The sequence below is a fragment of the Pteronotus mesoamericanus genome, unplaced genomic scaffold, assembly GCF_021234165.1.
Source record: "Pteronotus mesoamericanus isolate MK-2021 breed Mesoamerican mustached bat unplaced genomic scaffold, CSHL_Meso_final contig_116, whole genome shotgun sequence".
Lineage (NCBI taxonomy): Eukaryota > Metazoa > Chordata > Mammalia > Chiroptera > Mormoopidae > Pteronotus > Pteronotus mesoamericanus.
In genome coordinates, this window is record NW_026555027.1 from 6,622,681 (window position 1) to 6,649,146 (window position 26,466).

Sequence of the window (26,466 nt, forward strand, 5' to 3'; positions counted from 1 at the left end):
CATTTGATGCAATATCTATCGAGACGATTTTTCCCACTGCTCAAAACATTTTTTGAACTCGTCGATTTTGATGCCTTTTAGTGCTTCTGCTGTTTTTTGTTTCACTTCTTCCACATCAGCAAATGTTTCCCTTTGAGGACTTTTTTCGTCCGGGGAAACAGACAAAAAAACATTGTGCAGAGTGAGATCAAGTGAATAGGGAGGGTGGAGCATGGGGGTCATGCCGTTTTTGGTCAAAAACTGCCGAACACTCAGTGCGGTGTAGGCAGGTGCGCTTGTAAATCACCCAGCATGCAATGGCCAAATGCGTTGGAAGAGTCTTCAAAACAATTCACTGACGTCGAACGCAGCCTCTCACAACAATGCCGGCTGGTACACTGATCCAGACGGGTTCCTAGGACATTCTCCTAGAAGGGGCCTGCACTCTAGAACATAATTCCGGGGTTTCTTTGGGTCCCCCCTTGTTCATAGGTACCAGTGGTCTTTCCACCTTCAGAATCATAAACTCCCTGGAGAAGGGATGTGGAATGGGTTTTATTTGCGTTTTCCCTTCTGGGGTAGGTGCGCCGTGGAGAAGAATTTGGGGCCGTCTTAATTCTCCAAATTGCTGCTGCAAGTCAGAAAAGGGAAGCTCTGAAGTGTTTTTTTTTTCTTTTCTTTTCATCTGTTGAATCTCAAATGTCTTCAGCTTAAAATACTCTATGTCAAAATGACTCTGGGGTGCAGATTCTGGTGCCTTCAGTGGGAAGGAACAGCGTTCCCTCGTTCATTTACTTCAGGGTCTCACTCTACATAGATGATCCTCATTTTCTGTTGGTGCTGATTCTCCACAGACGCCCTTGAGCCTGAGTCCCCCTGACAAGATTAGAATGTAATGGGGGAGAAGCCAGGTACTGAAAAAGAGACGTACAAGAAAGGACAGCTCGGAAAAAGAGAGGACGGTTCAACGCAGTGCGGTGCAACGGGGTTTTGGACAATGGGATTTTCCCCAGAAAGTGTCAAAGCCCTCGGAAAAGCCACGCTCCTTTGTTTATTCCTGGGGGGCTGGGTGTGGGGCTTCGGCGCCACAGAAAACCTCTTAACAGTCCTGTGCAAATGCTCCGCAGGAAACGCGGATTCACCCCTCAAGGTGGCAACATTCCAGAGTGCTGCACCCCAAGGACTCTTTTTTTCTTCTTTCACAAAGAACCTGTTCTTGCGGATGTGGAAGTGCCTGGCAGGGAGAAGGAACCGGCTTCACCAGCCGCTGGGCCTGCGCCAGAGGCCAGGGGAGCAAGGCTGGGCGGGCCCGCCAGCCTCCAGCGGGTGGGAGAGGGCGGCCGGCCCGGACGGCCTTAGCTCCGCAGGGCGGGAGAAAGGCCCAGAGGAGGGACAGGGACGGGAGGCCGGGCCGGAGGTCAGCCCTGGCCCTCGGCCTTGGCATTCCCAGGCCTCTGCCGGACTTCCTGGGCTGCTGTTTGGGGCTGGCTAATGATTAACAGGAAATATGCGGGGCTGCACGCACCTCCAGGGAGTGAGGGCCTGTGGCTGGCGGAGGCCACCTCCGTGTTTAGAGCCTGGCCTATGACGTGACAGACCGTTTCATTAGGGACTTCCTGTTAGCTGCCGAGGTCGGGTCAGGACTCTCTCGTGGCCGGATTGAATTTGTTCCTGTGTTTGTGCGGAGAGAGGACGGAGGCCAAGAAGCCTTCTGGAAACCGAGAACCTTCCCTGAAGCCCGGACGAGAAGACCTACCTGCCGGAGGTAAGACAGCTCCTGACAGGTGTTTGTGTAGGCCCGGGGGGTGGGGGCGGGGGTGGGGTGGGGTGGGGATTCCCCGCAGCTCCCGGGTCTCCTCCAGGGAGCGCGGGCCCTCCAGCTGTCCTCCTGGGGAAGGTGTGGGCCGTCAAGACATATTGTGGTTCCCAACTTGTCCAAAGTTAAAAATTAAAAGGGCGGCCGCTCTCAGAGAGTGGGAATTTGAGCCGATTTCTAATCAAGCAAGTGTCTCTTTCACAGTGAGCTACTCTCAGGGATGTGTTGAAAGCCGACACTGGGCTGGAATTTGGGAGGTCAGGATTCAAATGCTGGAAAATTACCGAGACTCATGTTGTTCATCAGACCGTCTTTTAAATGGCATTTGATTGAACGCCCGATGAGAAGGCCTATGCAGAGGGGAGCTGCTCTGAGGTTTCTGGAAGCTCTAAGGCTGCCCTAAGTCTGGCAGGCGGTGCCGGGGCTCCTCCCAATGTCGGGCACACAGAGCTGGGGTGCTGAGAGAACCGGGGCGTCCGTGCCCTCTCGAAGGCGTGGCGGCCCGTTCCCACGCACCGTGCAAAGCACTTCTTTCTCTTTGGGTTCGAGATTCCTGATTTCAAGCTGTTTCCAAGAACCCAGAGAAAAGGATTTGTGCGTGGGGTCTTCAGGTGAGATGATCAAATTCAGCAGCTCTCTCCCTGGGACGGCCAGCTTGGTGGGCCCAGACTGTCCGAGTGCTTGGGCGTTCTCGGGGCATTAAGGAACTGTCTATTTGGCGGTTAAGTCCTGTCTATTTAATATAATTTAATAAGATTTAAGATTTAAAAGAGAAGATGGGAGTCTTTCAGCTAGAGGTAGGTAATCCAAGTCCTCCACATTGAAATGAATGAGAAGTTAAAATTCAGGGACCCATCAGACTACACTATAAAGATAGTAACTTGTGAATGACCTGGCCTAGGTCCCGGTGTAATTAAAGTGGCTTGTCTGATTTCAGTTCAGACTTGGAATGGGCTTACAGTTCCTTCTGCACACACCCTTCCAATCCTGACCCCTCGCAAACCCACGTCTGTAGCTCCTGCCGTGACCCCACCCCGCTTGTCCTGGGTTCTGCTGGCTTGTTAGAAGTGGGGTCTCCTACGAAGAACAAGTGAGAATGGTGCGTGACGATGGTGGCGGAATGAAGCATTTAATAAGCTGTCATCAGTTCTTAGTCTGCATCCTGACTCATGCTCCTTATCAGCGACTCCACGAATTTCTTCGTGACCTTTGGCTATTGCCCAGGTTCCGCAGTGCTGCGTCCATACTGCTCATTTATTGCTTTTGGTTAAATATGTCACCTTTTATGACTGCACAGCTCAATTTCTTTTTCATCCTCTGCTGGGGTCTAGCATTCTAGACGATGGGTAGTGATTGACGTGCCAAATTGTGTTCCTTGAACCTTGAAAATTGGTAAACGATTTGATTGGGGATCTTGAACCGATCTCAGGAGGCCGTGACTTCAGTCCGGTGGCTGCGCTCCTTGTCGCTGAGGCGTACGGTTTGTTTAGGGGTTTGCTGAGTCTGGTTCAGTTTACAGCGAGGGGCGGGGCCCCGCAGCGGAGGGGCGCTCCAGCGCCGACACTCTGAACCTCGCCCGCGGACACACGCACTTACGGTTTAGCAAACACACGCTGGCTTCTGCTTTCCAGAGTCATCGGAAAACCGAGGGGTGGAAACCCAGCTTCTGTGACTATCCCGTTAACACACTGGCATGTAACAGGTGGCTTGGCCCGAGCATCGTTGAGAACCACCGCGCTGCGGCTCTGTTTATCTCTGCCCCTTGCGGGGGGCGCGTTCCACAGACTTCGGTGAGGCAGATATTTCCCGGTGCCCATTTCAGGTCTTGTATCTGGGCCTGGGGGTCTGTTCCCTTCGGCCTGTAAGAGAGGAAAGGGACCGGAGCCCTGGAGGCCGGTGTCAGCAGACTGCAAAAATCCCCCGTGGGGCTCTGATGGAACCCGGCGCCCCATGTTCTGGAGGGTCGTGTGGCTCCCCCAGCACAGCTGTGCAATCCGGGTGATGCCAGAGACCAAGGGGAAGCCACCCCGGTCACTAGGTTCCACATGGTGGTGGTTGAAGACCATCTCAAATAGAGACCCTTTCTGGAGGTTGGGAAGCTGGTTTTGTTTTGTTTTTTCCTTTCCTTTTTTTTTTTTTTTGTAGCTAGTCCATGATACGTTTGGCAGGTGATTTCGCCCTAAATGCTTCAGTGAGATCAAGCAGTGCTGGTGACTGCCTTGGATAGGCCTGTCTTTGGAGAAGGGAACAATAAAGAGAAAAAACCCACAGGGATGGAGGGTGAGCCGTAGGGTGACCAGAGAGCAAAGGGGTTGAGAGGGAGGGCCGAGAGGCGCACACGGCAGGACCCCCGCGTGCTGCCGGGGGCTGGTAAGACCTTACTCTGCCTGCCCTCAACCTCCCTGACCTCTGACTTCTCCCCTGCCACTCACCCCTCCCTCTGCCCTGGCCCCAGAGCCCCTGCTGCAGTTCTGCAAATGTGCCAGTCACGAACCCACCCCAGGGCCTTGGCACCGGCTGTTTCTCTGCCTGGGCAGCTCTCCTGCCGGTGCCCACGTTGCGTCGCCTCTGCTCCTTCCCCGTTCAGAGAACACCTCCTCGGGGAGTCTTCCTCTGGCCTCCCTGCTTCAGGTGATATCGAGCCCTCCTCCCCACCACCCCCCGCACATGTTCCCCTGTCTATTTTTCTCATGCCTCTTGCTGCCTTCTAACAGCCTTACGATCCATTTCTTCATTTTGTTGCCTGTTTTCCCTTTTGAGCATGTGAAGCTGTGTGCAGGATTTTCTCTTCCCAGTGACTGAAGCACTGGGGTTGAAGTGAACAGCTGTGAGCCCAGGCGGCTCCGCCGTGGTCAGTAGCTCAGTGGGGATGGTGTACCGCAGGCATCCCATAATTTATACATGGGGTGGGGAGGAAGATCATGGACTGCAGTGATTCTCAAACTTGAACACGTGCCAGAACTGAACCTGGTTTGGACAGGTTGCCAGGCTCACCGCCGGAGTCTCTGGTGCAGCAGGTCTGGGGGAGGGGGGGGTCAAGCATTTGGTTTTCTAACGAGTTCCCAGGTGAGGCTGGTGCCCAGACCACACTGACAAGCGCTGGCTCCTCTGTCCTCGGACACGTGGGCTGGTTGGGGCTCCGGTAGCTCTTTGGGATAGACGCTCATCAGGGAGAGACTGTTACCTGCTTGCTTTGTTTTCCCAGGTGAGGAGGAACATGCGCAGATGGAAGGCAGCTGGCGAGCTTTCCTGGCCGCGCTGGTCGTCGTGGCTGGCCTCCCAGGTAGGGTCGCAGGAACTTGGTGGCCTGCACCTGGGCTTCCACCTGGAGAGGGCGTGAGGGAGCCCAGAGGAGGCCGCTGGTGCACGTGGCTGCCAGCAGGTTGTTCCTCAGGCACTTCCCTCCGTGTCCCCTCCCCACCTCGGGGTCTCTGCAGTGGCGTCCACTTCCTGCCACGTTGACGCAGCTCCAGGAGCGGTTCTCCAGGCACAGCGGACCCCACCACTTCCCTTCCCTGGGGTTCGCGTGTCCTGGCCATTGGCCTCCGGTGCCTGACTCCGTGCCCCGTCCCTCTTCTGTTTCTGTCTGGTCTTTGAGGAAGGCTGACTCAGGTGTCGCCTCCTCCATGAAGCCTTCCTGGCCTGCGGTTTCCAGGGCGACAGTCTCAGTTTCCGTAGTGACAGGGTGAGGGGCTGTCAACAGCCCCTCCTCACTCTGGACCTCTCCAGGGTGCCGGCCGCAATGGCCTCCAGGCTGTCCCTGGCCGGGGTCCCCAGGTCAGACTTTGCTTTGCAGAGAGGAAGCGTGTAGACCTCAGGGGCCTTGGGGTGGCTGTAGTTTGCACCCTGAGCTCTGTTTTGACCCTGTCTTGCCTCCATTTCATGGCTTCAGGTGTGTGTGCCTTGTTTCCTGGCTAGATTTTAACTCCCTCAGGGTGGTTATCCCGTGCTCCTTACTGCAGCGGTTTTGAGGCCTTGTGGTGAAGAAAAATCTACAGATAGGAAAGTGCACAGTCATGACGGCACAGCTTGATGAGTTATCACAAGCTGAACACCTTCGTGTATCCACAATAAGACCAAGGACACGCGATGGAGGTTTCCTTCCTGCTCTTCCCAAGGGGACCGTTATCCTGACTTCTAACTGCAGAGATGTGCTCTGCTGGTTTTGTACTTTATACATAAAGAACTCTATTCCCGATGGCTACATAACATTTTTAAAAATGATTTTATTTATTTATTTTTTAGAGAGAGGAGAAGTGAGGGAGAGAAACATCAATGTGTGGTTGCGTCTCTTGTGCCCCCAACTGGGGACCTGGCCTGCAACCCAGGCATGTTCCCTGACTGGGAATCGAACCAGCGACCCTTTGGTTTGCAGGCCAGCACTCAATCCGCTGAGCCACACCAGCCAGGGCTACATGATGTTTTTTAAAACTCTGGCCATGACAGCATCAAAAAAATAAAATGAAGTGAACTAGAACTAGAAGAGGGACCATCAGAGTGTGTTACGTGCAGTGAGGACCATTTCATACGTTTTGATTTTGGGTTGTTTGCACATGAAGTCTGGGCACCGGGCTGTGGAGTTAACATGTATTTGGAGACAGAGATGTTTGAAAGCCCCAGCCCGGTAGTACACGGTGCTCGGTGTTTGTAAACACTGAGGCGCTTGATAACATTCATTTGCAGAGTGGAGAGGAACACACCGCCCCTGCTGTGCAGAGCCCCGGGACGTGTGTGGCTGGCAACGTATTGCTGTGTTAACATGCGCCTGTTTAAGGTCTTTGCCTTAAATGATGAGAATATTTAAACAAAGTCCGGGGCGTGGAGGTGGGGTGTAAGGGAGGGCGCTGCCCATACTGGTGTGTTGAGAAGGTCCCTCTCACTGACACGTGGAGAGCAGTTTTGGGCGGTGGTGGCGGCGCAGCAACGGTGCTGGCACCTCGTGCCGTCCTCAGCAGGACTCAGCAGGAAGCTCAGAGCCCTCCGGACGCCCGCCCTCCCTCCCTCCCGCTCGGTTTCCTTCGGCCGGTCCCAGCCCTGCAGGAGGCGAGCGGATTCCCACTCTCTCCTCCGGAGCCGCCCCACAGAGCACTTCTCTCCCTCCCTCCAAGATGCTTCCCGTTCTTGTCTGTGACTTTTCATCCCCTTATTCATTCCCCAGGTTAAGTGAGAGAGGGGAGAAGGTGAGGGTCTTCAGGTGCAGTGAGAGGAGCTGGAGAAGAGGACAGTGGGGAAATAGAGGGGTCCACATGCCCCCCACCACACCAGGGAGGCAACCGGCTGCTATTCCGGGAAGCTGAGAAAAAGCCGTTGCGGAAGAACAGGACTTAGGTTCAGGATCAACTTATGGAGGGCAAGTGGGAGCCACGGAAGCTGCCAACGTGCCGCGGGATGACTGGTTTCAGTTTTGCCGATGGAAGGAGGCAGCGAGTAGAGGAGAAGCTTTGCAGTCATGGTGAATAAGTATCCTGCAAGTGGATAACCCCCCCCCCCGCCCCCCGGGGCAGGGGACGGGGAGAACCTGGTGTTGGGTGACCACTGGAGCTGGTAGCCATGGGAGGTTCCTGGGAGGGGAACACCGATCTTTGCCTGGGCTCTGCCCCTCGCTTGCCTTTTTGCTCTACAAAGTGAAAGGGAGAGCAAAGGGGAGAGGGAGGCTTCGGCTGAGATAGGTGACTTTGATTAAAGGTCTTATTTACCATTTTCTCATATTTGTGCTGGGTGGGGCAGGGTTATGCACAGAACCAGCTGATAGGATAGAGGAGCAGGGAGAATGAGGTTTCAGGACCACAGGTTTCCAGAAAGGCAGCTTCTGAGTCACAAGGAGGAGCCGGAGGGGCATTCACTGACAGCGCGAGTGGAGACCGCAGGTTCCATTGTCGGGGCCGTGTTGTGCTTAGGGTTTGGTGCCTCCCGTTTCAGTCAAAGGTCATGTGCAAACTTAAAGAGCTGCCATTTGGTACAGGTCCTTCCCTCCCTCTCTCCCCTCCTCCCTTCCTCCCTCCCTCCCTCCCTCCCTCCCACCCACCACCATAGCTGCAAAGTAAAGCACGCAGCCTTTGTGTTTCCTTGGTCACAGTGCAAGTCCGCAGGATATTTGAGGACAGGTGTGGTGCGAACAGGGTCTGGACTGAAATAATGCACCTAACCTGCCTCCCACCAGACAGGGAAGAGACCATGCTCTCAAATGGTTACTCGTTGCTGGTTCTGCTGCACTTGCAAGCCTGGGTCTCACCCGTCCCTGCAGCCCTGCACCTGGCCCTGTGGCTCTGTCCCGTGAAGGCCCACGACCTGAGTCAGGAGCGGGAAGAGCGTTGTTTTCATGGTGTGGAGCATGAGAGCACGTCCGTCTTTCCCCTGGGTGTAAACTTGGCTGTGTCTTTTCTTTTGTCCTTCTGAAGGTGCAGTTCAGGCTCGTGGAAAGAGCCTGGTTGGCACAGCAGCTGCGGCTTCCCTGGGGAACCATTTCTGACTTCCCTTCCTCTGGCTTTTTCCTTTTATAAAATCCCAGATCAAAGGGGTCCTGGATCTGAGCGATGTGCTCAGACAATTGGAGTTGTTATTTAAGTTACATTTATCTTTTTGCTATCACGCGCAGAGGCGAAGGAAAGACTGGAGAACAGTCAACATGTTTACCCAAACACAGGAGTAGCCTCAGTTACCTCTGACCTTCCCTCAGTTTTGCCTCTTTGGAGCCAGTGGCCCTTGCTTGCCCCTGCTTGCCTCTCCGCCTAGTCCTGCTGGGCTCGGGACCCTGTCTGTGCTGTGGTTCATTCTCTGCCGTTGTCTGAGACCATTTAATACATGCGCCCCACATGCAACGATGCATTCCCACAGTGCATTCTGGGTACTTAGGTGAAGTATTGCTGTGTTAACATGCGTCCACCTGTGTGCTTTTTTTTTCCCCTAGAAACCTTTAGGGCTGCAATGAAATTCTTTTAGAACCCGCAACTGGACCTCAGAAGGTTGGAAGGAAAAAGGGGTTGCTGCTGCGTTTATTTGGGGACTAAACGTATATGGCGGGCTACCTGGTCCACCCAGGGGGATAATACAAGTCCACAATGTGGCAGGTGCAGGGTCTGCCAGGGTGGCTTTCTTCTGCTCCAAGCCCTGAGTGAGATGAGAGGGGAGGGGACGGAAAGGAGGGGGAATTCCGAGTGGGAAGCCACCACTGTGGTCACGAGTCCTGGGATGTTGCTGGTCTTCATTTTCTCAGCAGGGGAGCGTAGGCAGTGGAAGATGGAATAATGATCTTGAAGACCATCCATTGCCATACTTTGAATTATTATGACCAATGTAGGAAAGTCTGGGAAAACCCTGGCCACCAAGGGTGATAAAAAAATCAGTGCCCAGTGACCCAAAGATTCCTTGAGTTCTCCAGGTGCAGAACATGCTCCGGGTCAAGTGGTCATGACTGAGTTCACGTGAGCTGCAAGAGTCCCCGATCCGCTCCACGGGGAGACCGGTCAGAACTGTCATCCCAGTTAAAACCAGTGTCAGAGTGTCCCGGGTGAGCGAAGGGCAGAATGTTGTGGAAAGTGGAGTGGAAAAAATGTTACTGTTATCTATGATTATCTCGGCTCATCTCGTAGGTCGGTCCCTTCCTGCAGGTCGCGTGATAGCACGCTTCCACGGAATGCCGGGGCGTCATGTGAGGGGCTTCAGAGGGACTGTCCTATTTGGTTCTTGAAACAAGTCACTGTGGTGCTAGTGTCTCTGTTTTGCAGCCGAAGACGGTAGGGCGTGGGGAAGTGGAGATAACTTGCCCGGTGAGCCGGGGCCAAAGCTCTGGAGTCTGAGGCCTTACACTCTAGCAGGAGTGTCCAACCCATGGCCCGTGGCCCACACGTGGCCCAGGATGGCTATGAATGCCGACTGACACAAAACCGTAAATTTACTTAAAACATTATGAGATATTTTGTTTTCATTAGTGTTTGTGTGTTCAATGTGTGGCCCAGAGATGCCAAAAGGTTGGACACCCCTATAGGGTGTTGAATTTTAATCCCAACACTGGATGTGGTGAGACTTTCTAGGGGCTGCCAAATGCATCCCTTGAGCGTTCTCACGAAGGGATCTAACTCCCTACGTCTTTCTACCCCTCCTCCTTTTCTCTGTCTCTGGTCCGTAGGAGGAGGGGCATGATCCCAATGACAGCACCGTCTCCTTGCCACTTTGGGACTGACTTTTTATCACTCCTTGGCAGTGTACTCAGGACCCAGCTTTCATCTCTCTCCAGCTGTATTCCTTAAATCCTCCAGCCACAGACACTGTGTGAAGCACCCCGTGTGGGGGCTCGCAGGGTGCAGGGGGCGTGCATGGGTCGTGATCGCAGCCTGCTGGGGTCCCCATTCTCTTTGTAAAGACAAGGTACTCCACTGTCCCCTCTAAGCCCTGGAAGAAGGCCCTCCTCATTTCACCAGGAGGAAAAATGCTCTCTTCATAGCGAGGCTGAAAAATTTCCTTACAGGGACAGAACTGGGCTGGTGGTGGCTCTCTGGGCCAAGCGGAGGTCAGATACCTAGGGTGACATCCTGCAGGCAGGGGAGGAGAAGCACTGTGTCCTCGCTGCCAACCCAGCCGAGATGCTGAGCGCTGTGGAGGTAGGGGAGGGATGTGGAAAGGAGGGATGGCGTGGCTTCCCGTCCCCTGGAAGCTCCCAGTCTTCTGGGGAGACCCAGGGTGGGCATCAGTGTGACATGGAGCCTGGACCACGGGACGGTCACTCAGGGGCCCCGACTTGTATACAGAAGGGTTAGACTTTACGGTGGATCAATACAGATTCATTCACTTACTTGGAAAATGGGTTGTCTTTTAGCTTCTGGATCCAGCTACCAAATCATAGAAGGGCCCAGGAATGCCACGGTGCTGGTGGGCGGGGAGGCCCACTTCAACTGCACCGTCTCGCAGGGCTGGCGACTCATCATGTGGGCCCTGGAGGGCACCGTGGTCCTGAGCGTCACTCCCAAGGAGCCCATCATCACCAGCGACCGCTTCACCTCCGCGAGCTATGAGGAGGGCGGTAACTTCATCTCGGAAATGATAATCCACGATGTGAGATTCAGCGATGCCGGACGCGTCAAGTGCAGCCTCCAGAACAGTGGAATTGAGGGATCCGCTTTCCTTTCCGTCCAAGGTGCGTGTGCGTCAATGGCCCAGGGCGGCGCTCGGAGCCCATTGGGTTACAGGTCAGAGAAATGGACGGCACCTTCTGAAGTTCATGACCAGTGTGATGACGTCTGGGACACCTTCAGTTGGTGTCACACTTAGGATTATTCTGAACTGACGAGTGTTAGTGGTTTTGTTATTTGTGTATTTCTCTCCCGCCTTCCTCACTGACCCTCCTTCTACTTCCTTCCATTCTGTTTCTCTCCCTCTCTCCTTCCATCTTTCCATGTCTATGGTTAAGATTTTTAAAGACAGGTTTTTAATCACTTCCCATCTCATCTATTTTGGTACCTAATCGTTTTTCTGGAAACACATCCTGGAAGAGTTCTGGGGCCAGTTGCTGTCACTTGTCTATGATTTAGAGAGAGTTGACGGTCGCTGCCCCGTGCCCCGTTTTTCATATGCTTGACTCCATTTCTTTGTCTCACATTTTTATTTTTACGTCACTTTGACACCTTTACCAACTTTGAATTACGCTTTAACTTGTTCCTTTTACAGCCCCACCTCCAGTGGTTCTTACAGACAAAGGTGTGTCAAGTGTTTTAGAGAAAAGAAAAGAGTAAACAAAAATGATAAAAATGGATAACTTATTTTTCATTTCCAAAGCTAATTTTTAGGTGCTGAAGATCGTGTTACTTAGTAAAAAAATAAAAGGATGATTTATAAGGATTCAGAACACCTTTATTAAAGTTTAATCACCTTGCATTCCTTAAAAATGCACTTACATACTATTTCTAGATCCATTGGAACTAGCTTTCTACAGCAGCATCTTTTAAAACAGACCGCATTGTGCCTTTGAAGTTTTTTCCACTTTTATTTATTTGCTTGTCTAGGAGACATTTCCAAAGATTTGGGCCATATTCATGCTGCTTTCAAATTAAATTGAATAACATTTGGTGCAGCTCCATGCCTACCTACTTCTACTTGCATTTTTTAATTTAGCAGGATCATTGTGTCTTTACTTTATGTGTCTTTATGTGGCTTAATTAGGGGCCCAATGGTATTTTGTGATGTTAAGTGATTTTGGGAAGCTACCCGGGTTACTGGCCTAGTCTGCGTGACCAGATTCTTCTTATAATAATTTGCGGTATAAGGGCAAGAACACCGGAAAACGAGTCAAAGACATGAGTCTGGTTTTGCTGTCATCAGGTACCCACCTCGGTGACGCCTGAATCGGTTCAATTTCTCCATCTTTAGAGTTGGGACAAGACTCCTCTCCCCCCCTCGCAGGGCGACTGTGAGGATCGGATGATGAAATGACAAGCATGGTTTGAAGACGCCGGGACCGGGGTGGCCTGGCGGCTAACAGCTCTCGGGAGCCTGAGCGCCGGGTTCAGGCGCCGGCTTTGTTGCTGACTAACTCTGTGACAGTGGACATGCCACCTAAGGGCCTCGTTTCCTCGTTACAGGGCTGTGGTGAGAGCAGATGAGTAAGGCTGTGAGTCTTTAGAACAGCACCTGGCTCATGGCTGTCCCCAGATAGTCATTTGCTATCATTGACTGAATCCTCAATAGGGCACCCACTGTGTTAGGCCTTCAGGGGGGACTCAGAGATCAGTAGACTAGGACACGGTCCCGCCCTCTAGAACCCAACGGGAAGAGCAGTAATGCAGGCGCAGGAGTAGCAGTGGTGCATCCAGAGGCTGGCACGTGCATGGGCGGAGGGGCAGCTCAGGTTCAAATTGGGGAGGGGGACGAGAGATCAGCAGCCTTCGAGGGTGACTCCACAGAGAAGGCGCCCCTTGAGATGTGTGTCAAAGGTCTGTGGGGGATAGGCAACATCAGGAGGCGAGGGAGGACGAGGGCCCCCCGGATCAAGGAGCCACGACCAAAGCATGGCTTGTTGTCACTGTGTTTATGGCCTATAAAATTCACAAATCCGTGTGGTTTTATAGCATCTCTTCCCCAAGCTGCAGATCTGTAAAGTGTCTTCAGACATGCATTCTTATAAGCTAATACTTACTGTATCTTTTGGTTTTAAAAGAAATAGAAGGAGAATTGTCTCGGGAAATTAAAATCTTCCCCAACCAAGGTCCCGAGGAAGAACCCTGCAAAGCAGGATGGAATTCTATCGTTTTACCCTGGTTCCACTGAGCGATATATTCCATGGGTCCAAACATCACTCTTTTTTTAGAGGGACAAGTGTTCTCTGAGCAACAGGGTTTCTTTCAAGGGAGAAGAATCTTGAAAAAAGAGGAAACATCCACTATATCTTGAAAGTGAATTATCCAAAGACCATTTTGTTCTCTTTGAGTATCAACAAGAAAAATAAAGAGAACTTATATAACTCCATAGCGAGTCATCCAAAAATCTACGTAAAATGTCCTAGCTATCACCTTATATAACATATCATGCTCCTGGCTGACCTTCCAGAGAGCCAATGGGAAAAGCTGAATCACAAACGCACCCAGAAAAGAAATTGCTCCATTCAGACTGCTGCACGCGCCCAATCCGCCAATGAACCGCCACCAACCTCTAGACCTCTTGTGTGCCGATGGCCAATTTCTTCTGTTGGTAACCGAACCAGTGCCATCGCTCGGGTTTCTGTCACCTTAAACCTCTCCAACCAACAAAACAACGAACAAAGCAAAAAAGAACAGAGACAAAAAACCCTTTGGCCTGAAGGGACAAATCTGGCGCCCTCTCACTGTTGCAGGTACAGCAGTCCTGGACCTGGCAAAGGTGCCCTGCTCCCTCCGAGGGTCTCTTCAGGAAAGGGGACCTCGGAAAGCTGACTATTCTGAGTAAGCGGAGCTTTCCGAGTGGATCCAGGCCAGTCTAGGCTGGGAACTCCCAGGTGTCCCCCAGACCCTTTCGAGGGGACCCGCGTGGCCGTGACTGTTTTCAGGACAATACTAAGATATCAGTTGCCATTGCCACTTGTTCTCACCGGTGAACAAGGAGTTTTCCACTGCATGCTGGAGCAGTCTGCATTACTCAGTGGTCTGGTGATTTGCACAGGACTGATGCATAAGAGTAAACAGAGCCATTCAAAGAGCCAGAGAGAGCAATGGATTTTAACCTAACAGACAATGAACATTTCTTTTTATAGTTCCAAATTCTACAGGGCCACACACCTTTAAGAAGCCCACTGGTCAAGTTTTGGTATAGTATCAAAGAATATCCATGATTACCTAAAAAGCATGTGAAAGGCTCCTCACCCTTTCAACTATATAGCCCTGTGAAGTCAGATTTCCTTTATAACCTTTAAATGAAACAATATATCGCAACATATTGAATGCAGAAGAAGATATGAGCATCCAGCCAGAGATGAAAGAGATTTGCATAAATATAAAACAATATCGCTCTTCTTACTAATTAATTTTGGTTTAAGATCTAGGTATTTTTTTTTTATAAAACTGTGAATCTATATTAATATGTAATGACTGATTGTTATTTTTGAATTTCTAAAAATAAACATTCAATTCTAATTGCAAACATGGTAAGCCTTGGTAGCTATAACCCACATAAACCAAAGGCCTCCGGCGTCCTCACTGATTTGTAAGAGTGGATGAGGTGTGGAAACCTAAGGACTGAAAACCACTGCTCTAGACGAAGCACCTCCTTCCCCGGGAGAAAGTAGCCTGAAAATCTCAGGGACTTGCTCACATGATGCCGACTCTGTGGGAAAGCCAGGGGCTGGGGGCAGAGGTTTTGATTTGTGGTCCGGTGTTCTTTCCATTATATCACGCAGCTGGGTGTTCTGAATATTTTAATTGGAACGTTGTAATGTATCTATGTTTCGGGAAGGCTGTGTCTTTACCGGGGGCCTCAGGTGATTCTCGGAGCGTCAGCAGCACCAGTGTCATTTGCAGGTGGGCCATTAACGATGTGACCCCTGGCACGTGCGCGTTCGGTCGTCCTTGGCGACAGCTTGTCAATAGTTTACCTGAGCAATATTTTCTGATATGTGCTTGAGGATAGTTATTTCTTTAATTCCATTGGGTTTGATTTCGATTTATTACCCTTTTTGCTTGGGCTCCAGGGCAGCCCAGGACAACTTTGGGGACTGTATAGCTCCCACGGCAGGCACAGCGGTCCTCCCTTCCCCGTGCAATTTATATTCCCCTGGATCCTGATTTTTACCCATTTCTATGGAATTACATGTTTTCCGGTGAACGATCCCACCTTTTTCTGTGGGCCTGGGAAGTACAAATAAGACAAAGATACAACCTGAATTAAGGTTCCCCGCTACAGACACAGCCAGTTTGGGGTTAAGGGGGTAGCACTCATGCACTGTGATCTGAAGGAAAATGGAAGGCAACCTGGAACAGGGAGGCGTGGTCATTCCTTCAGAATGTTTCTCTTTTCTTCTTCAGTTGTGGGGACGTTGCTTACCCCCAGTGACAGTCTTGTAGTCATTGAGGATGAACCTTGTAATGTGACTTGCCGAGCGGTGGGCTGGACCCCGCTCCCCGATCTTTGCTGGGAGATTGGCGCTCCAGTGAGTCATTCGAGCTATTACTCCGTCCCGGAGCCGGACGACCTTCAAAGTGCGCTGAGTGTCCTGGCTCTGACGCCGCAGGGCAATGGGACTTTGACTTGTGTGGCTAAAATGAAGGGGCTGCAAGTCCGCGATTCTCTCACAATAAATCTTACTGTGGTTCCTCCTCCGATGGGTAAGTGAAGACTTTTTGCTTTCTGTAAAGTATATTATGATTGCATGCTTATTTTTATATGTTGTGCTGCCTCCTCTTAATGTCTAGGAAAATCCTACGGCGATCTTGATTTCAGGTGGGAATGGCAATGGAGCAAAATTACTTCCCCTGCCAGCTTAATGGCCCCGCAATGTCACCTGATTTTAAAATCCCATCTTCAAGTTTTTCTCCCTTTCTACTTACATGTGAAGATCATTAAGAATCTTGACAATTAGTGGCATGAAACAGCATCAAGTTGAGAGATCAATACTTGAATTCAACATTTTTTTCTCTCTTGCTTTTACTCATCGTTCTGGTTGACCCCATCCTGGGCCAATACGGAGCAAGCTCCCGTAATATTTTAGGAGGGTGCATGGATGGGCCCTCTCAGAATCCTTCCAATTTTAGTGAAATGATAAGGTTTCACTTTTGACCCAACAAAGCCACAGTGTATTTAAAAGTACCAAGTCTATGTGTATTTTTAATGGGACTAAATGACATAAATTTGAAGTTTAGCTCCCAGAGGGAATTACTGTAGGGTCTTCGGCTTAGGAAAAACTCTAATGAGACACCTTCGCCGGGCTCACAGAGCTGGCCTGGGCCTGGAGTCGGCCTGGGCCAACGGGAACACATGGAACTTGGGGGCTGGAGACAGACTTGGACGCCTCCATTTTACAGAAGAGCAGAGAAGGGGAGGCCCGAGCGGTGCTGTGCTTCGTCAGGTCAGGCAGGGGCTGGGGCCGAGGGTCTGGGAGGCCAGGGAGAGCTTGTCTCTTGGGCCAGAACTTGTCCTTGTACGAGAACTCCTTCCCTGAAGGCCTCTCAAAGTTCAAAACAAAGCTACCGCCGCAGCCGGGTGAGGATGATGATGACGACAATATGAGCCATAACAGTAATAATTATCAGCGCTTCACGGCACTTACCAAGTAGGGACACTCTTAAACGTCTCAGGTGTCAACCAAATTGACCTGCGCAGCAGCCCTCTGAGTGGACGCTGCTATTCCTGTTGGAAACGTGAGGGGACAGGGACACCGCGTTGCTGGGCCCATGTCCCTAGAGCTAGTGAATGGCGGGCGGTGACCTGCCAGTCTGTCTTCAGAATCTGCCCCCGTCCACTCTGCCCTGTACTTCGAGCAGCCACTTGGAGGCTGCAGGAGCACCCTGGGGGTGACGAGAGCAGGTATGAGGGGGGCTGAAACAAGAGAAGCGGGTCGCCTCACAGCTCTAGAGCCTGGATGCCAGCCAGCAGGGCTGGCTCCTTCCGAGGTCCGTGGGGGAGAGCCTGCTCCCTTTCCCTCCCGCAGCTTCTCGTGGCTGCTGGCCGTCTTTGCGTTCTTTGCGTAGAAGCATCACCCTGAGCTCTGCCTTCATCTTCAGGTGGCATTTTCCTTGTGTGCCCCTCTGTGTCCAAATGTCCCTTCCTTATAAGGACTCCGGTCATATCAGATGAGGGTCCATTGGATACCCAGTCTGACCTCACTCACCTTAACTAAATTGCATCTTTAATACTTTCTTCCCTAATACGGTCACATTCTGAAGTACTAGAAGTCAGTACTCTCACATGAATTTTGGGGAGACACAACTCACCCCGTAAGAGATGGTGTCCCTGTGAGCCTGTGAAGAGCCATTCAGAGCCTGACTGTGCTCAGCCAAGTGGTTGTGTGCTTGCCCAAAAGGGTGACCCTCAGTGCAAGCCCACACAAGCTCGACTCCCCTCCCCACACCCCGACGTCAGGCCCTTGTCTCTGTCTCCAACTCAGTTGCTCTAGAGACGAGGCGGGCGACAGAAATGAAAGCCTGAGTGAGTACGCGTCAGGTCAGAGATGGAGCGGAGGAAACCCGAGAGCACGCCGCGCCCACAGGGCAGCTGCATCAGCTCCAGCTGTTGTTGCCAACAGGAATGGGGACCGGGCTGCCAGACTTTGGACCTGACTCTGGCGTGCCTCCGGGCTTTGGAGGGTGAAGGACACAGAAATTGGTATTTCGCTGATCTTAAGTTGAGGTCAACTTATTTTAGCTTATCAGACTGAAAGGAGTTTAGCTTCTTCCCCAGCAAGACTACATAAGGAGAGGAAGCTAAAATTCAACTAGCTTGCTTTCCTTCTTCTAGCTTATTATTTTGAAAATTCCAAAACCCAGAAAAGTTTTAAGAATAGTACAATGCATACCAATGCACCTTTATCTACATACAGCAAATGTTTACATTGCGTTCTGTTTGCTTCTCTCTTTCTTAGCTTTTATTTTATTTTTTTGATGAACTATCTGAGAGTTAGTGGGAGGCTTTATGCTCTTGACCCCTAAATTCCTCAGCATGTGTCTCATAAGAACAAGGTTATTCTATGTAACCCCGATGCAGTGGGCAGTCAGGAAATTTATCATCTACACAAAGCTATTATACAATATACAATCCATATTCGATTCTCCCCAATGGTCCTTTATAGCTAGTTTTCCCCCTAAACCCATATCCAGTCCAAGACCAACGTTGCCCTTGGCCGGTAGATGTTCTTCAGTTTCCTTCCATCTCTAGCTGTTCACCCACCTTTTTTGGCTTTCCTGATATAAACGTTTTTAAAAAGTCATTTTTGCAAGATGCCCTTCAACATGGATTTGTCAGAGTTTTTCCAGCCCACTTAGATTTAGGCCAAATATTTTTTCCAAGGCATATGGCTGAGGTCACGTGGGAGCAATGTGCCCGTTCTCTCTGTCGCCAGTAGTAAGTCTGATCATTTGGTTGAGGTAAATCCCTGACGTTTTTCATTGTAAAGGTACCCTTTGCCTTTGTTATTAATCCATAATCCATGAATACTCTGCAAATATCTTCCCCCCCCCCACACTCTTTCACTTAATAGCTTTTGCATCCATCAATAAGTCACTGCCTGAATCAATTATTGATTGATGGTTGTAAAAGACTGATTTTCCTGGTCCCATCATTTTTCTATATTTATTAATTGGGATTCCTCTGTAGAGAAAAGACTTCCCTCTCCTTTTCTTTCTTTTTTAAAAAAAGCCGTTTTAGTACGGACTCCGTTTTATTCGACACGTTATAAGTTGCCCCTGCCATTATTTATTCTGACGCTCAGATTGCTCCGTATTCGGCCGTGGGAATTCCCTCCAGCTGGCTCTGGTGTCCTCCTCTGGGCATGTCCCTGCTAGTTTCTGAGCACTCGGCCCAGGGAGATGTTCCGAACTCCCGCAGCCTTCCCCTGCTCCCGCCTGAAACCTGCCGGTTCTCCAGTGAGCCAAGCCGGTTTGCTTTCAGCTATTTAAATATAGTGGCGTGTGGCCTGGGCTTGGGATAGGAAGATTTTAGAAAGTTCCATTAGCCCCAAGTGGAATGGAATCAACTGTTTAAGCCATACACCTTAACAAGGTGATGATGCAGCCAAGAGCGCGGGTCTGATCGATGAAGGCCATGGAAGTGGAGTGTGGAGATTAGCTTGCCTGCCAGGTTCTCCTTTCGCAGAGGAAGGGCAAAGCCCCCCCTCCCCCCACCCCCCGCCCAGTGTCCCTGGATGGGGTTTAATTCAGCCGAGTCTTTCTTAGACTAGGACTAGTGAAGTGAGCAGCCTTCATCAAGGCAGCTGGAGCCCCGCCTGCCTCGCAGAGGAGGGCACGGCGGGTGTCTTGCAATGAGTCTTGCTTTATTGGACTCATTTGGAAAAGGCTAATTTGTTTCTAAATTATTCATCAAGATCCGGAGCAGCTGGTGGCTGGCTGGGTGTTGTGTGTTTTATGTGAGTTTTAGTAGCTGAAGACCTCCTTGCAGCCTCTGCTGGTGGAGCTGGAGACTAGAAGGCTTCGAGGGGCACACCAAGTTCATGGAGAGCCCAGGGCGAATGGAGCTGCGCCTGTTCTGGCTCCTTCCGGAATGGGATGGACGTCAGTCCTGACACCCATCTCCTACAAATGCAAGGAATTTGCGTTTACTTCCCGAATGATGCCTTTAAATCGTTGAAAGAAGAATGCCAATGGCAGTTTTGGAAGTCTAATTCTTTCAAGCAAAAAGTTCTATGAAGCACGTATTGATTTTTTTTAAAGGAAAACATATTGAAAGGGCTAACGCCCATGCTTTCTAAAAAAATCGATCTCCTCGATTCCAGAAGTAATACAAGCCTCAAGCACTGCAGACACGCATCCCACTGAAAGCTGGGTCACCCCCACGTCTGCCCCCCTTTGGCCCACCCACAAGGTTTTCTCTTACTGTTATGGGTGGGCTTTGAGATGTGAAAACAAAGCGGTCTTTGTGGGACACACGGGTGCCTTGTAGAACGCAGGGACTCCTGGTTATAATCTTAGCTTCGTGAGAAGTGGCAGTTTCAAGGACAGACTAGAGTGCCCGGAGTGACAGTCCTGTGTCGTAGCGCTGGTGCTAGCGATGTGACTTTGGGCAAGTCACTGGCCTTTGGGCCCAGGTTTCTTGCTTGTAAACCGAGCAGGAGAAGAAAAGGGCAGAAGTTCTCTCTCCCAGCTGCTTGTCTCCGGGAAACTTTCACACATAAGCACCACCCAGAGGTTCTGATTTAATGGCTCTTTGTGGAGCCTGGGAATTGGCATTTTAAAAAAGCTCCCAAATTACTGGGCAGTCAGGATTGGGGACCACTGAACTGGGACATTTCAAAGGCCCCTCCTCCCCACCGAGTCTCATGAGACGCTGCTAACCTCCCCGGCTCAGGCCCCAGGCAGCCTGGCTCCGATGCCAGCTGGCCCTCTCCCTCGTTCCGTGACCTCGGGCCTGCTAGGTAACTTCTCTGTGCTTCTGTTTTCTCATCTGTAAAACCGAGATAACAATACCTACCTTCTAGGGCTGTTGGTGTGAGAAGTAATTGGGTTCCAACGTCTCACGTGCTTAGGGTAAACTTTGCCTCCGAGCACACGGGACGGCAGAGTGAGTATCTGTCCTTGATGTGATGGATTCAGAGATCTGTGTCCCTTCCGGTCAGCACAGGGATGTGCTTTGCACGTGCTGGTGGTGACATTTAGTATTAATACAGCTGGTTTTGAGAAGTCGTATGTGCCCTTTCAAAACTCTGAGCATTCCCGTGAGAGCGTCTGGGAAATACTATTTTCCTTTTCTTCACAGATGGGAAAAGGGCAGCCTCTCAGCTGAGACTGAAGTCACACAGTGAACTCAGTGATGCAGCCCTAACGTGCGTGCAGCCGCGGGAGGGGCCTGGGAGGGAGGCCGGCCGGGTGGAACCTGGAGATAACCTTCCTTAGTCACTATTTGTGGGTTACTCAGGTAGAGTGCCCTCACCTGGCCAGCCAGGCTGCCATTCGCCTTGACTCATCCCGCCCACACTCTCCACTAAAGGCACGTTGGTCCCACCTGGCCTGCCCGTTTCCCGTGAGACCCGGCCTGCAGCTCCCCTGGGAGGGTTATTCTGCGGTGGACGTGATACGCAGCAGCATGGAAAGACATGTGCCAAGGTCCTGGGTTTTCCTGCTCTGAGTGCCTTGACCGGTTTCCTGAGTCTCTTTGTCCCAAGTGTCTCATCTGCGAGAGGAAAGGGATGGATTAAGGATCAGATCACACCGAGATTCTGTTTTCCGTCCATGGTCGCAATGTGTGATTTATCACTATCTGACTATTATTTATTTATCTTTCAATACACTCGAAGTGTATGAATTTAAAAAATTAGCTTCCTACTAAAAAAATCCATGATATATAGGCATATGTGTATACATATATTTGTCATAGCTGATAAATTAAAATTATTATTGAAATAAGAAAGGATCTTCTGTGCAGCTCTGGTACCGAATTACGTGCTCCTCCTCACGGCACACGCGCCATGCTTTGCTTTGGGCGCCACTGGACTGAACGGAGAGTGTCAGGCTCTCCTAAGTGTGAAGCTCAGTGGGGAGATTTGAACCCCAATGGAGTGTGGTCACAAAATAGGAAGTGAAAGAATGAGCCATGGGCACCAGTTGCCCTTTCAGGGAGAGTTTGGGGCTCTTAGGGGAGTACAGGCAGCCCTTGGCTGAACCCGGTGGTTGAATTAAGGGACAAGAGAGTGAGGGAGGTCACAATACCACCCGCTCTCTCCCCTGTTTATGTCACCAACCCCGGCGAGGTGGCCCTTCCCTTTCTTTAAACAGGTCCTCCCCGAGGCTAAGAGGCTGTCTCTGCTCCAGTGTGTCAAGACAGAGGTGATTGTGTCCAGACTGGGCTGGCTGAAGCTTGGCTCGCTGATAGCTTTCTCCAGCAGGGAGGAGCATTTCAGTAAGTCAACAAGTGTGTTGACTTGGTCCAGTACGAATTTCAAGCCTAGCTGTTGAATCTTAAGCCAGATCTTCGTGTTGAACCCCGCTTGGCTCCCTTACTACGGAAGCTCCCAATATTTTCAAAGTTTACCTGAGCGCGTGTGTCAAACGTTAGTGGTCTGAGCAGGTTCACACGCATCTCTTGAGTCTCTCAGCAGCCTGGGGTGGGAGGGCAAGGCTTGTTACAGGTGAGTGAGTCAGAGGCCACAGGGAGCACAAGTGAACAGTGGCCATCAGATTTCACAGGTTCCACGGACATGCAGGCCCTCCCCTGCCCTATTGAAGCTTCAGTGATTTTAAAGCAAACCTTATCTGCTGCCCTAGGAAGGCTGACTAGCATCTAATGAAATACATTCATTTACACTGAGATACCTCCCAGGCACTCAGGGTTGAGTGGCAGCCTTTACTGAACAGCATTTCCTATTTAAACAAGTGAATTTAAACGTGGTTTGACTTCACTGCGGTTCGGTTTGGGGGAGGAGGCGGGGAGCGGCCAAGGCTCTTTGGGACACCCATGCAGTTCCCATGGTGCGTGGCTAGGTGGCGCTGCCCCACAGGACTCTCGTGATGAAGGCCCTGTTCAGAATCTATGGCGTTTTGAGAACGTGGCCAGTGCGTCTGAGGCTCTGAGCGTCCAATTGTATATAATTTTAATTAATTTAAACTTGAATTTAGATAGCCGCATGACATGCATTGGCGGCTCAGGCTAAGGCATGGCTGTCACAAATCAAATTGGCTTTCCTTCCCGCCTCCCTTCCCTAACTGTCCCCTTCCACTTCCTGCGCGCCTTGCCCGTCTCGGCCTCTCTCCCCGGACCAGCCACGAGGACAGGGCAAGACAAGAGGGCGAAGTAGACTACGGTGGCGCCGGTAGAGCCAAGGGAGGAGCAATTGCTGCGTGAAAAATGAGTTCGTGGGTGGGGACTGGCACCACGTCCCTTCAACAGGGACCCTCCCTCAATTTGCCCTCATTTCCTTTGGGCATGGGAGGGGCCTTCACTGACGGCTACTGGGGCTGTGTAGCTAAGCAAGTGTCTACTGGCAGCAATAAATGCTGGCATGGAAGATACTGCCAAGGATCGAATACTCGAGCACAGCGAAGCTGTAGCAGACCAGATAGAGGGTCGTACTGTTACTGAAAAACGTAATCTAACTTACAGCGTGGCCGAACCAGGTGGTGGCCAGCATCACTAAAATGTCTTTTTTCCTCCTTTGATCTTCTTACAGGCAGTGTCGATGAAGCAGGGACCGCGCTGCCTACCTGGGCCATAGCCCTGCTCGCAGTATCGCTTTCCCTGCTTTTCATCCTGATAATTGTTCTGATTATAATATTATGCTGCTGTTGTGTCTCCAGGAAGGAAGAAAAAGGTAACTTATTTTTTGTACCTATAGATTTGTATATGTTTTTAATTTTTGGTACAAGCAGTTGAAGTTCATGAACTCATGAGCTCTTTCCAAAAGTGCCCTGGCTTTTGGGGTCCTTGAAAGGAAATGTGTGAAAGTCACAGAGGGGATGAACTTTCTTAAGGAAAGGAGCCCCCCTCGTTGCCCCCCGCAAGAGGACAGGTCCTCATACTTTTGGGAAGGTGATGAAGTGGTGCCTTTATCACCAAAGACACTGACTGTTTGATTTTTTGTGCTCCTTTGCAAGGATATAAGGCTATTGTGAGCTGTCATTTAGGTGCTGTGTTTCTTTCTAGGGTAATACCTACATATCTGGGCACATTAAAAGATTGTTTCCTATTTTGTAGAATTCCAAATCTTCCTTTGTCAGTGAATGTTGATGTAGTGGTAGAGAGAAGAAAAAAAAGGCCTCCTGTGAACCAAAGTAGTACACATAAAATTAATAAAAGTAATTACACATTTCTTCTGAATGAGGTCTTTTGAGATACTTCGAGACACATGAAGGCAGTGGCCTCGTTTGGGGGTCCGGCTCCACACGATGCGGGGCTTGGTGTAGAGTTTGGCTGTTCGTGACATCAGAAACCATCGCTTCTTCGGCATGTGGGGGGCGCCGGGCTTTCCAAGTGCTGAAGAGTGTGTTCGTCCTTATCTTTGTCTCATAAAACCTTCAACTACTTTTATCTGAATATGTCCTACAATGAAATTCGTTATCTTACAAGTCAGAATTTCGATGTTAGTTTACTTGCATTTTTGATTTTATTAACACTAGCTGTTGTTCAGTGAGCACTTTCTACGTGTGTGCCAAGCATCGTGTGAAGTAAATTTTTTACGTGAAAAATCTCTCTCAGTGAGACATTGTGTGCGAAGAGCGTGCTCCAGCCTTAGTGCGGCTAACGGTCTAGGCTCAGCTCTTGTGTAGAGTTGGTTTGTGATTGGGACCTTGATTCTGTGATACAACTTTATTCCCTAGGACACAAAAAATGAAAGGCTGTGAACTCCCGCTGACCCAGATCTGATGGGACTTTGCTTTTCCCTGGGAGTCACCCTCTATGCCCCAGATGGATTACTCAAATAAAATAGGCTGCAATGGAAATGGAGCTATTGGGTAACTTACATTTTAATCCGGAAGTGACTGGGATCACTCAGCGCTGGCAGATGAGTGTTTTCCACGCCGGCCGCTGTGGCAGAGTGGGAGAACCTCCTGGCTGTTCGGATTCCCCTTCTTACGGGCTTTTGTCTGCTCCGCACTCGCCTGGTAGGAAGGCTGGCGGTGCCCGGGCCCCACAGGGTGCGCAGAAGCGCGATTCCCTGATTCTTAGTGTCCTCGTTCACCAAACCGGAATAAGTGCTGTCCTATAGGTTGGTTTGTGAGAATTCAACAAACCAATATATTAGGCGCTTCTGTGAGCCACTCTAGAATTGATGTTTTTTTAAAACTTAGATTAAAAAAAACCCACGTAAGAGTGAGCTGTTTTGTAACAGGTGCTGACAAGGGCCTGTGAGAGCCTCCTTCCAAGGCCCGCCCCCAGCGGTGTCCCTCACAGTGGATGTGACACTTCACTCTGACGTGATGTAAAGGAGCCAGTCAAGTCCTGGGTTTCCCCATGATAATCATTTCCGTGCTTATAAATATTTACATCAAGTTTTTTTCAAAAGTATTTTCCGACATTCTGCTTTGCTGGTGCCTGGAGAATTCCCGGTGCTTTGCCTGGTTATCTGGGGGAGGCGGGAGGGCAGTGGGGGACCCCACCCAGCGGGCCTGCGGGCCTCGGGGCCACGGCCGCTGAGGCAGGGGGACCGAGTGTCCGTCTCCTGCAGCCGTCCTGATGGGAACACCAGCGGCACTCCCTTTGTACCAGGGGGGGCCCAGACAATCTCTCTCCTTCAAATGAGGGCCCGTCCGAGGTTCCGTTTGGGGCGTGAATCAGCAGACGTTATCAGAACTGAAAATAGGTGAGAATGTTATCTTAAAAAAACAAAAGGAAAGTGGTTGCTTTTTATATCTCATAAAACTTCATGACTAGAAGGCCCAGACAGGGCAGCAGAGCTGCAAACAACAGTGGCGTCAGAGGGACGGAGGGGACAGCTGTGTGGCTCGGTTACTCCCCCCATCAAGTTCTGCATTTCCTCCCGTCCAAGGGCCCGTTGAGTGAAAACCTTAGCAATTTAGCGACAGCCTTTGGGGGAGGGTGGACGCAACGGCATGAAGTCGTACCTTTGGGACATAGTCATTGAACATGTATCTTAGAATTACAAGCATACAGGGCTTAAGCCATGTAATTCCTCATCTGTTAAAAATATGGCAATGCTGATTAGGTGGTGTCTCCTCCAGCTTGTTAAAAGTACGATCACACTAACACCTACCTCTTGGGCTGTTGGAAAGATTAAATGAGATAACGCCTCGCACAGGCTGGCATGCGGCTGGTACACGGCAAGGAAGTACTGAGTGAATGGCAGCAGGTGTGGGGACGCAGAGCGCCCCCTCAGGGTCAATGGGTGTCTTTGTAACCTTGCCGGTCCCATTCAGGGTTCCCTAAGTCCTTCTTAGGGACCTACCATATTTCAGGTACTCTGGGCTGATACATATTTATGATAGTAAGTAGCGAATTCTACCTTCCTTATGCTTAGAAGTCATTTGATAATTCTGTGTGGCAGAACTTAATACCTCCTGGGTCACCAATACTCAGTAATGTATTAAAATCAAGGGGGGCGTCTATAAAAATTGATGAGATTTTATTTTCAGAATACATGTCTTGAGTTTGCTAATGTATTTTTTTTTTCCAGAATCCAGTTACCAAAGTGAAATAAGGTAAGTTAACATCACATGTATTTTCTGAAAACTAAAGCAAATGAAAACCAAACACCACCAACACCACGCTCACACACACGCCCCCCACATAACTGGAGGATTTTAGGATTATGTTACTTAAAACAAAGTGCTGAAAGGGGGCAGCTCTGAAAGATACCTGTGCCGTCGCAAACTCGCGTGGCACCGTTACCTGCAGACTGCCCTGGGCGGGCTGTTACGTCTATGTTTGACTGTTCCTGGCTCACTTGGGAAAATTGAGATTTTATGGTTGGTGCCTGGCATTTGCAGCTCTTTCCACAAGAGGACACTATGCACCATGACTCTTGTCCCTCCTGCTTTGAGTCAAGGCTGGGGACTTGAGGATCATGTCAAGGGTGTTTGAGAACCAAGCAGAGGTCC

The 26,466-nt window shown here is 50.5% G+C and overlaps 1 protein-coding gene across 1 annotated transcript in view; it reads left to right on the top strand.

The window, feature by feature from the left end:
- The first annotated feature begins 1,479 nt into the window (after nucleotides 1-1,479).
- Nucleotides 1,480-26,466, top strand: part of IGSF5 (immunoglobulin superfamily member 5) — a 35,306-nt gene continuing 10,319 nt past the window's right edge. Inside the window, exons 1-6 of the mRNA XM_054576157.1 lie at nucleotides 1,480-1,744; nucleotides 5,001-5,078; nucleotides 10,608-10,925; nucleotides 15,277-15,576; nucleotides 23,082-23,222; nucleotides 26,043-26,067. Coding sequence (XP_054432132.1) covers nucleotides 5,021-5,078; nucleotides 10,608-10,925; nucleotides 15,277-15,576; nucleotides 23,082-23,222; nucleotides 26,043-26,067 — 842 coding nt within the window. The 5' untranslated portion in view covers nucleotides 1,480-1,744; nucleotides 5,001-5,020. The remainder of the gene's footprint in view (nucleotides 1,745-5,000; nucleotides 5,079-10,607; nucleotides 10,926-15,276; nucleotides 15,577-23,081; nucleotides 23,223-26,042; nucleotides 26,068-26,466) is intronic.